The sequence below is a fragment of the Varanus komodoensis genome, unplaced genomic scaffold (genome assembly GCF_004798865.1).
Source record: "Varanus komodoensis strain SLA01 unplaced genomic scaffold, ASM479886v1 scaffold81, whole genome shotgun sequence".
NCBI lineage: Eukaryota > Metazoa > Chordata > Lepidosauria > Squamata > Varanidae > Varanus > Varanus komodoensis.
Genome location: NW_025336495.1, coordinates 2,235,343 through 2,246,391, shown reverse-complemented (window position 1 = coordinate 2,246,391; position 11,049 = coordinate 2,235,343). Strand labels below are relative to the sequence as shown.

At 58.6% G+C, this 11,049-nt stretch overlaps 1 protein-coding gene across 2 annotated transcripts in view; it reads right to left on the bottom strand.

Moving 5' to 3' along the window:
• Positions 1–247: 247 nt before the first annotated feature.
• Positions 248–11,049, bottom strand: part of LOC123036702 (NADPH--cytochrome P450 reductase) — a 54,549-nt gene continuing 43,747 nt past the window's right edge. For both annotated transcript variants that reach the window (XM_044456108.1, XM_044456109.1), the window contains exons 8-16: positions 10,377–10,475; positions 10,019–10,135; positions 8,631–8,749; positions 5,581–5,762; positions 5,052–5,201; positions 4,207–4,474; positions 3,426–3,571; positions 2,444–2,529; positions 248–1,361 (exon numbers count right to left, since the gene is read on the bottom strand). In XM_044456108.1, coding sequence (XP_044312043.1) covers positions 1,217–1,361; positions 2,444–2,529; positions 3,426–3,571; positions 4,207–4,474; positions 5,052–5,201; positions 5,581–5,762; positions 8,631–8,749; positions 10,019–10,135; positions 10,377–10,475 — 1,312 coding nt within the window. In that variant the 3' untranslated portion in view covers positions 248–1,216. The remainder of the gene's footprint in view (positions 1,362–2,443; positions 2,530–3,425; positions 3,572–4,206; positions 4,475–5,051; positions 5,202–5,580; positions 5,763–8,630; positions 8,750–10,018; positions 10,136–10,376; positions 10,476–11,049) is intronic.

Here is an 11,049-nt window from a genome sequence, read left to right as displayed (position 1 = left end):
GAGGTGCCGGCCTAATCCCAGACGGGGGGGGGGGGGGGGAACCTGTGCGCTCTGCTAGTTGTGTTTTAAAAACACACACACACTCACTCACTCACTGCATTCTTACTGAAAAGGCTACCTTCTAAATTAAATTAGGTGTGGTCCCGTGAAATTAGCATTCGGTTCCTGACAGTGACCCCGTGGGCACCCATCACACCCCAGTTCAGCTACACAAGCGCGCGCACAAAGAGCCAGGAGGGGCCGGAGCAAAAGACTCAGGGATTGCTTTATTCCAAGAGCAAGCCTCTTTAAAATTATGTACATTCCGTGGACACCCTGCTCAGCCGATGCCCAAGCGCGCACGGGTCGTTCAGTGGTGGCAAGAGACGTGCCAAGACGGGCACCGCGCTACTGTCCCACTCGGGCCCGGCCTGGGATGCCCACGGTGAGGACAGCACCCGCACCTCACCCAGCAAGGAAAAGGGGCCGAGGCCCACGGCACTGGCTTAGAACTCGCCTGTCAGGAAGAGGCATCCCCACAGAAGGGAAGGGGGCTGCAGGAGGGCTTCTCCCGGCCTAGACGGAGGCGCCCAGCCCAGATTACTGCCGCCACTCGGAGCACAGAGGAGGGTGAGGATTCCGCCTGGCTGGCTGCTTCCGTGGCAGCTCTCCCCCACACTGGTGCTGCACGATCCCTCGCGCCCGCCCAGCTCCCCCACGCCACGGCCATTGCCCATCTGCTCCCCACAGTCCCCCGTGATCCCAGCAGCACAGGTGCCAGCCACATCGGGAACGTGCCACGCAAGAGCCGCTCCGTGGCTGTGGCAAAAGTCCCCGCGAGGCACCAAGTCCGCCAGAGCAGGCCGAGGGAGGGAGGGAGGGGAGGAGAGGAGAAGGGCCTTTGCAGCGTGCAAGCCGAGGCGGACGGACGGCGTTCCGCTGGCGGCAGCATCTGCTGTGCAGAGAAGGGGCAGGGGATGTGCGTCCGCCCAGAGGCCCCTCGGCAGCGGAGGGGGGAGGGGGCCGGAGTCCTCTGGCGCTTGGAGTCACTTGATGCCGCCCGACTTCCCGGGGAGGCGGCGCCCGAGGGACTCCTCTGGGGCACAGTGGCAAAGGGAAGGCATGGGAGCCAAGACGCGGCACGCGCAGAAGCCGGCCCGCCTCCCCCCGGCAGGGCCAGGGGTCCTTTCCTGGCCACCGTGGAAGCCCCTCCCCGGCGCGGCACGCCTGCCGGCCCCTAGCTCCAGACGTCCAGGGAGTAGCGGCCCTTAGTCATCAGCTTCTTCACGTAGTCCACGGCCTGCTGCTGGCTCATCTTGCCGAGCTCGGCCACGATCTCGTAGAAGGTGTTCTGCACATCCCGCGCCATGTTGCGGGCGTCGCTGGAAGGGAGGAGCGCAGGTGAGGGAGGCGCCAGCTTGGCTACAGGGCGGCCCCCAAAAGGGGAACGCCAGCACAGCTGGGAATGGTCTCGGGCCCACCGCAGAGGGGCTCGGCCCGGGGGGACCGGGCGTTGAAGCCCCCGCAGGAAGGAGGGGAACCCAACGTGGCCAGGGGGTGAGTGTATGCGAACGGAGAGCCGTCGCTGCTGGGATGCGCCCTCAGGCACCGGGTTTTCTCCCTCTCCAGAGCACCTCGGACACAAGGAGGTTAAGTCTACACTTGCCTTGGGGAAGGGCTGCAGCCCAGTGGCAGTCCCCCCCCCCCCGCTTGGCTCCCAAGGCGCTGCTCCCCGTCCTGGACCAGTGCAAGTCACTTCCTCCTCTCCTATTACAATCAGAGCTTGATTTGCAACCATGAGGACTAGAATGCTAATTTAGTTAGCGAAAGAAGCTTAGCTCTGCAGTGGAGCCCTGTCTTTCCGGGCTGAAGGTCCCAGGGTTGATCCTTGCAGCATTTCCCAGGAAGGGCTTGCAAAGAACCCTGCCTGAAGGAGGAGCTGGTTTTGGCCAACTGCAGGCCTAATGGTGAGAGTTCTCTGGCACTGCAGACCACCTTGAGGAATGCGGAGGGTTCTCACTGCCTGTGGAACTGTCTAGAGCACGTGGCCCGGGAAGGGTTCTCCAGCTAGGATTTCAGGATCCTCCTCGAAGGCCTCACCCCTGGCTGCTGGGCACTGGAGAGGGGCAGCCTTCTTCATGGTGGCCCCTGCCCGACCACATTTTGCATCAAGGGGCATGTGGCTAGTCCCTCCGGGCTTGGCAAACGCATCTGTTTCAGCTGGCTTTTAACTGGTGAGGTGGCTAGGAGGCGGGGGTGCTGAGTGGGCCAAGAACACGTATCCCGCACGTGCTCTCGGGACCAGGGCCATGCCGATTCGGTACCGAAGCGGTGAATTCCCACCCCGTGGTCTCGGCACAGGCCTCCTTTTCAGCTGCTCTGCCCAGGAGGTCCTGGGGCGCTTCACGCCCGGGGCAGTGGCACGATGGCCTCTGTGCAGAGGAAACGGGGCGGACGCACTCACCCACACACGTAGATGTGTCCGTTCCCTTCGTGGATCAGCTTCCACACGCTCTCCTTGTTCTGCTTGAGCAGGTGCTGCACATATATCTAGAGGAGCAAAGCAAGGCGGTTAGGGCAGGAGCAGCCACACGGCATGCAGTGCGGACCGCGCCAGCCGCTTCCAGAAAGCGTGGGGAAAAGATTCTAGTCCTTATGGTGGCTGGTGGGGTGAGAGGGCATGGATCCAGCAAATGCTTTCCCCTTCCCACCACTCGGGTGAGCTTTCTCTATCCCAGTGCTATTTATTTATGTATTATTTATTTAAAACATTTCTATGTCGCAACAAGCCTCAGGGCGGCTATCCAGATGTCTGGGATTAAAATCCCCAGCGTTCCTGTCATGCTGGTTCTGGCCGGTGGGAGGGAAAACCCAAAACTGGGAGTCAGCCGGGCGTTAGTCACGCTTCAGTCCTGGGCCACAGACAGTGCCGAGGAGGCAGACGCAGCCTGCCAAGAAGAGAGCGCGCTCCCGGCGCAGCTCCCCTCCATCTCCCCGCACCGCCGACTGGCGGCTCCCCAGCCCGAGCGCCGCTGCCGCCCACGTCCCTAAAAGTGCAGGGCACGTCCCTGAAGCTGAGATCCTTGGGCAAGACGCTCTCACTGCAACAGGCTGGTCTGCCTGGGGCTGCCTGCCTGAAGCCCCACCCCTCGGTGTTTGGCCCCACCCACTTTCTCCTCTGGCCCCGCCCAGCCCTGGGATGAGGCCCCCAGAGGGCCAGGGGCCCACCCGCCTCTCAGCCGCAGCTGCCCCACAGGGTGGCTGTCAGGATGGAAGTGGGGGTGCTGCCTGGGCCCCTGAGGGGGGGCAAGAGGAAGCGTCGCGCCCGAATCCCGGGGCCCTGGAACCCACAGCCAAGGGACCCCGCGCTCCAGCGGGACGGAGCCGCCGTCCTTCCGGCCCCAGTGCAGGCCCGGCCCGGCCCGGCCGAGGGGGAAGCAGCTCACCTTCTGGGGCTGGTCCCGGGAGAAGGCCACGTTGAGCTGCGAGAGGGCGCCGTCCCGGAGGAACTGGGCCAGCTCGTCCTTGTACAGGTAGTCCTCCTCCTTGTGCCGGCAGCCGTAGTACAGCACCGTGTCGCCCACCTCCTTGCCTGCAGCACAAGCACATGGCCCTCAGTCGTGCCCGGCCGCGCTCGGGGGCCGCTGCGCTGCGCACGATGCACGGTGGCGTGCGAGGCACACACCCCGCCAGCCTGCGTGAGCCCGGCCGGCCGGCGAGGCGGGTTCCTTTGGAAGCGGCAAGCAAGCCACGTCCAGCACTCGGCTTGGGGGCTTTCAGACCATGGGGGGCACGTGAGGCAGCGGACTGGACAGGCCGGTGGACGGAAGGATCGATGGGGCAGGGCTGGTGGATCGGACGCTCCCCAGAGCCAGGCCTCCAGTGGGGAGCGTGCTGAACTGGGACCGGGTTCAAATCCCACTGGGCCATGGAGGCGACTGGGTGACTAGGTGGGTCACAGATTCTCGGCCCAGCCTACCTCACAGGGCTGTTGTGGGGGTAAGACTGTGCAGGAGGAAGGGAATGAGGGAAGCTGCTACGCATTCTTTTCAGAAGGAAAAGGGGGGATATAAATCGAACAATACGCTGCAATCCCCCTGTCCATGCAAGGGCTCAGGGCCGACAGCCCTTCGGGGCAAGCCGGCACGGATCCTGCGACCGCCACCAGCTTCTCTGCATCTCGCAGCAGAGCCGTTTGGCTCTCGACAGCCGGGAAGGGCGACTCACCCTGCTGCTTAAGCCAGCCCCGCTCCTGGATGAAGCCCATGAAGGGTGCGATCCCCGTGCCGGGTCCGACCATGAGGACTGGTGTGCTGGATTTGAAGGGCAGACGGAACTGGGACTTCCGGACATACATGGGCACCGGCGACTTGTGGCCGTTCTCGTTGGGCTCCTTGTTCTTCAGCCAGTTGGTTGCCACGCCCTTGTTGACGCGGCCCGTTTTGGTTGTGTACTCCACCACCACCGCACAAATGTGGACAGAGTTTGGATGCACCTGGGGGGAAAACAGGCAGGAAATGTCAGGCTGGGGAAGAGCCGGTGCCACCCTGGCTCTGGGGAGCGGGCCAGGAGCGGCTAGCGTCCCCGAGGCCAGCCACAGACGGCCCCTCGCGCCCTGTGGCCCAGCCCAACCCTGGCACGTGGCTCCTGTGGGCAACCCCGATTCGGGCTGGACATCAGAAGCTTCCTCGCTGTCGGGGCAACGTGGCAGCGGGACCAGCTGCCTGGAGGGGTGGGGGCCTCTCCCACACCGGGGGCATTCCAGGCGAAACTGGGCAGCCACCTGAGCGGGGTGGTGTGAACTGGTGGCCTGCAGCAGCAGGGGGTCGGGCTCGATGGCCTTCCTGGCCCCACCCAACTCTATGATCTCCAAACCTGGATTCGGCCCTTGGGTGCCCCAAGGCATCCACCCCTCCAACACACCCCGTGCAGAATAACTCCAGACGGGCCACGCTGTCGCTGAAGGGCATTCTGGGAGCTGGGGAGGGCTCAGCCACGGGTGCAAGCCGTCGGAGCAGCGAACGGACCGCTGGAGAGGGTCCTCCGGTGCGGCCCCCCGCCGTGGCGCTCACCTTGGAGGTGGAGGCGATGGAATAGTAGCGGGCCTGCAGGCGGGGCAGCAGCTCGCAGACGTGGTCGATCGGGGGCCGCAGGGAGGGCATGTCCTGCAAGATGGCCAGGATGTTCCTCCGGGGCTCGACCACCCAGCTGACGTACAGGGCCTGCGCAGATCAAGCAAACGGCAGTGCTGACGACGGGAGCGCTGGGCCGGGCATGGTGGCGGCAGGCCTAGCAGGAGGGGGGCCCTCGGGGGCCCCCGGGCCTCCCCAGAGAGGCCTGCCCGGCACCACTCGTCCGGCTCCATTTGCCCTGGGTGAGGCCCATTTCATTCCCCCGGGTTTTCCAGTCGTAAATAAACCCACGGCAGCCTTTTAGGCCCCTGCCACGATTCAGGCCCCAGCCTGAGCAGGCGGGAGACCGCAGCCGTGCGACACCCGGAGGGCCACTCGCGGCCCGCCGACGCTCCAGCGGCCCCAGCGCCCAGCACGGGGGCATCTCCTCCCTGCCATGACGGGGAGCAGCGAGGGAGGCGGGACCCACCTTCCCTTCCGCGGAGGAGGAGGCCATTTGGCGCATCCTCTCCTGCTCGCTGGGGTCCGTGGCATACTGCGCCAGCTCGTAGAGGACGTTGGTGCGTGGCGGGTTCGTGATGTCCAGGTAGTGCGTCAAGGCGGTGCGGTACGAGGTAGGGCACGGGAACGGATGCTTCTTGTTGGACTCCTCTGCAGGGAGGGGGCGGAAGACAGGCGTCCGTCGAGGCTCCGTGGGTCTGAGAGACGCTTCTGGGCACACCGGGAGCACCCAGGCCCTGCCCCTTCTGGCTTCCAGTGGGTCGTGGCTATCAGCAGCTCCCACCTCCCCCAGCTCATTTTCCAGCAGGAACCACAAGCGAGTGAGCTGCCAACCCTGGGCATTTTCACCCCCCCCCCCCGGAAACCCACCACACGTGGGCACGACGTCACCCAAACCACGAAGGAAGTCGTGATAAAAATGGGTCCCCGAAGCAACAACAGAGCGAGCGAAGAGTCCACATTCCACGAAGTCTAACTTAACATCCAGATATGCTGCTAGTCCTCAATAGTGTGACCAAACAGGCCTGCCTCTGTCCCAACAATACACTTTCTTTCGTGGTTTCTCTTCTCAGCCTTTGTTTTCCCCACTTCGCAGATGATGAGAATGAAGAAACATGCTGAAAGCGGAGGAGGTGTGACCCCTCTGGCACGCCAAAACCGCCACGGGCACCTCCTCCCTCCCCAAACGGGTTCTGAGCTGACGTCAGGCGTGAGCCCGGCAGAGTGGGTGGATGCGGCCTGCCAGCTCTGCACAGCACACACCAGCTTATTCTTCGCCAGAAAGCCAGGGTAGCAATTTTTCCAAACCAGAAGCTTCTCCAGCCCTGTGTCTCCCCCAATATTTTCCTTAGAGAGACCAGTTGCAAATGGGCCGTTTCAATCCAGTATTGCAGGTTGCTGCCCTTAGCAATGATGCAAAGAAACAAGGCCACTGAACATCTCAGAAAAAAATGCGACTCCAATGAGGAGTGCCAGAGAATCCAAGGCTGCCCAAAACTCCTCTGGGCTCTTGCTAAAGTAGATGTGTGGTTGCTGAAACAAATACTGTGTCAACAATTTTCCTTTGTTTTCTAATTAAATGCAGATTGCAAGAAACAAAATAAGGAAAACGCAGACCATTATCTTTAATGATGCAAGCACCAAAATAAAAAGGTCTGCAGATCACATTTCCCCTCTCACATATTTCAGGCCCAGTACTCAGGGGCACTGGAATAAACTATCCATTCTTTTTAAAGCTTTGTTTGCTCTCTTCATGAATGCAAGTAAAAGAAACGTGCTAAATGGGATTAACTCTTCAGGGCACCAGAACATCATCTGAGGCTAAATGAGCACTTCTGATGAGAATGGCTGGATGCAAATGAGCTTAATTCGCATAGGATTTTTTCCCAATTCAAAAGGCTAGAGAAAATTCATGTTGCTGCAGGTTAAGCAGCTCTGCATATTTTTTTTTTCTTTGTGTGTTTTGCTGGCTGCAGAGATACACACTGGGAGATACAGACTGGGAGAAAGTGATTTCAGGCCTGAAATCCAAGGCAGAGTTGCGTAAAAGAATAGCAACTGAAACGAGGCCAAGGCAGGTTCCATGCAGGTGCCGTGGGTGATGAGAGCAACCAGTTCACCCACAGAGTTAACCACGGATGACGCAACAGCTACGGAGCCGTTCAGTGCCCCGGGCGCCCGTGGCAGGCAGGTAAAACGGACGCCGGGGGCATGACTGGGCAATCTGGCCAGTTTCGGGCCCCTGCATCCCAGAAAGAACACTGCAGCAAGGGGAAAACCAACTGGCCCGGCACTTCAGGGTTCGTTCCCCCCCCCGCCCCGCCCCCGGCAGGTACTCTTCCAGTTGAGCAAGCTCAACACACCACAAAAATGTTGTGGAGCCGCAAGTTTGCCAAGACGGGGGAAGAAGGTTCCCGAAGCCGGCGAAGCCCACCAGCCAAGCCCTGGACACATCAGAACGCCCGGGGGGTGGGGGGACCGGTTCTGCATGGCACCCACCCTGGCAAAGGCGGCCCTGCAGGCAACAGCCTGACACGCTTTCTGGCTCCAGTGCTGGGAGCTCCAGAGACCCCAGACAGCACAGGGGTGCTTGAGGGCGGGCCCATGCCTTGCTTTGAGGGCTCAACCTTCAGAGTCATCCATGGAGCCCGGAGGACTCGTCCCAAGACAGAGCTACAACCTGTTCGGTGCTACACTACCAAATTGCATGAGTGTTCTCGCTGTCTGAGAAGCGGGGAAAGCAACGGCTGAAAAGAGAAACCATGAGAGGAAGTGCATTGTGCAGACGGAAACAGCCCTCATTGGGTCACAGGATTAAGGACTAGTAGCATAGATGGATATTAAGTTAAAATCCACAACATTGTCAAAACCCTCTGAGTGCTGGTAAGTGTCCCCAATAGGCAAAAAATAATAATTATGTAATGTTGTAGATTATCTTACATATGAATCTTCGTGCTGCACATTTTCCATAAGTATAAATCTCATCTTAAAAAGTAGTTCATTCTCTGGGAAAAAAGTACTTCACATTTTTTTCAATACCCCCTTAAGCGTCTTTTTTTTTAATGGGGAAAAACATGGAAGAATGTCTGGGGGCCATGGCTTGATGCTCCAGCTTTCCCCCCATTCGCCTACACATCTTTCCCTAAGTCTCCAGTCAGGGGTGAGGATGCCCACCGTGTCTCTGCATGACTCCCTGCTCTTTTTGACTGTCCTCTGCAGGGCAGGGCGTGGAGGGGAGACTCTGCCCCATTTCTTCCCCTGGTGCAACTGAAATATTCTTGGCCCTCCAGGCAGAAAAGCAGTGCCTCTCCCTGTCGCAGGATGGGTGCTTGAGTCACTCACCTCCTGCCGGCGGACATGAGGGCCAACTGAGCAGAGGACCCTCAGAGGTGGGAAGGAGACTGTCGGGGGCGAGAGGGCAGAGGAGCCCTTCAGCGCTCCGAGCCTGGAGACCCCAGCAGAGCCCCCAGAAGGGCTGCCGGCTTCCATGCAGACTGGCAGTGGAGAAGAAACACTCACCGTCCAGATTGTTCAGGGAGATGACTGTATCTAAATCAGCACCGAGGATTTCGCCCAGCTGGTTCACCAGCGACGTGTCGTTGGCTGGGTACACAGCGATGTGGTCTCCCGATTCGTACCTGAGAAAGAGACCATGAGAGAGAGGGTGCGTCTGACCACAGGTCTTCCAGGCTTGCTTGGACTGTGGTTCCAAAGGCCCGAGAAAGCGCGGAGGCATCCAGCTCCCATAAACATGGGGGAAACATTCCACTGGAACAGGTTCGACTTGACCCGACACCATGTATGGCTCAGTTTAAAACACCATGGGACAAGTGCATTGGTCGGAGTCTCAGTATCAAATTATTGAAAATAGTGATGGGGTAGGTTTTTTATTGTGAATTTCAAAAAAACAGTAACAAAAGCAAAACCTAAAAGCAATTATAACTAGTTTACAGCACAGAAAATTAAGTATAGCAGTTACAATGAAAGCACATGGAATTTCTGTGCTTTTGTCGGGCATTGGAACACCAACAAAACCGCACTCACGGATTCTGGATGGCCCGCACCGATGGATGGCCATCAGCTGCCATCATCACGAATGGAAAGCTTTCCATACAAACCCTGGTTGTATGGATTGATGCGGGGCTGAAGGCTGTGGAAGCCCAGAAAAGAGACATCTTTGGCCATTACAGGATGCTGAGCTACCCCGAAATTTGCCCAGATTCATTAGAAGCGCAACCTTGCACAGATTCACACAGAACAAGTCCCATGACTCCCGGCTGTAGGACTTTTTCTGACCAAGCCTGCATAGGGTTGTTCCCTAAGGCTCTTACAGCCGTCGCCAACCTGAAGCCCTCCAGTCAAGGGGTTCAGGTGGGAAATTAGTCCAGTTCACAGTTCCCTATAATTTTATTAGCGTACTTTCAAACTGCTAGATAAAGTGAAACACCACCATCCCCCCAAATTCAGACCTCTCTGAACTTTGCTGTTAAGTTCTCCAATCAAAAGCTACATACAGAAATGTTTTAAGTTAGGAGGAAAATATTGAAAAATGCACTATATTAAGAACGGGGCTAATGCTAACATGTGTACCTTAGGCAAAAATGCCCTATTTGGTGAAAAGTGCACAAAAGGCTTATGAATTTTCATGCAAACTGTTTTCTCTTTAAAATCTCAACCTTTGGACAAACCAAAGTTAATGTGTGACAAATGCTCAAGCCTGAAACAGACTGGATTTAACATCGGGGGCGGGGGAGAGAAACAGGAGACTATCTGAAATGGACAGTCCACTTCTAATCCATCACCCCTATGCTGAGAATGATAGGGAATGTTGTCCAATACATCCAGTGGCTCTCAGGCTGAGGAAAGGCCTGCTTTCCACTCACTAAAACAAGGCAGGCTGTGCTTACCTGATTTTTGATCCAGTGATATCCAGTTCCAGGTGCATCAGGTGCCGCTCGCCTCCTTGGTTCAATTTGCGGTTCACCGACACGGGCGCCAGGAACGGGTTCTTGGCATCAAAAGGCCTGGAGGAACCCAACAAGGCACAGCTGATGCTGCCGGCAGCATGCAGTCACTTCCAAATTTGCTGCGCGCCTCCCTTCCTCCCCTGGCACCCGCGAAGCACTGATGGGGGAGCCGGGGGCTGCTCCCGCTGGGGGGGGGGGCAGTTCCAAGGACAGGAGGCCCTGTGGTTTCCCGACTCACGTGAGCGCCTGCAGAGGAGGGCCCACGGCCCACGCTGCTGCTGCTGCTCTTCAAACTTACGGTTTCTGGTTCTCGTAGCTCTTGAGGCGGCCCATTTCGCCGGTGTAGACCTTGCTTGCGCTGATGTCCGTGTGCACAACCAGTTCATACTGCCGAATGCTGGAAAGGGGAGATGGCGGTTAGGAAAGGGAGGGGGGATGCTGGCCCTGAGCTCTCGAGAAGGCAAGGGGAGCAGACAGGGTGGTCCAGCGATTAAGAGGGCTTAGGATGGCCCTGAAAAACCAGACAGTAAGAGAGAAGGGGGCTCCTGCAATGCAGGGCAGAAAACGGGCAGGGCCCTCGCACTCTTGCTTTACACACGGCGTAACTAAGGCAGGGGCAGGAGGACACTCCTCCAAGCCTCCAGACGGAGTCCGGGCTCCCAGACTGGGGTGGCTGTCCAGCTGAAGAAACAAGCTGGAAAGGGTTCGGAGAAGAGCGACAAGGACGAGCTGGGGACGGGAAGCAAAGCCCGGTGAGTTGGGAGTGGACGACCTGGGCATGTTTGGCCTTGGGAAGAGGAGACTGAGGAGGGATATGATAACCCTCAATGAGACCCTGCAAGGCTGCCACAAAGAGCGGGGCCGGGGTCTCTTCTCGATCTTCTCAGAGTGCAGGATATGAAACAGCAGGCTCAAGCAAGGAAGTCAGATTCCTGCTGCGCATCAGGAAAAAACTCCTGGCTGTTAGGGCA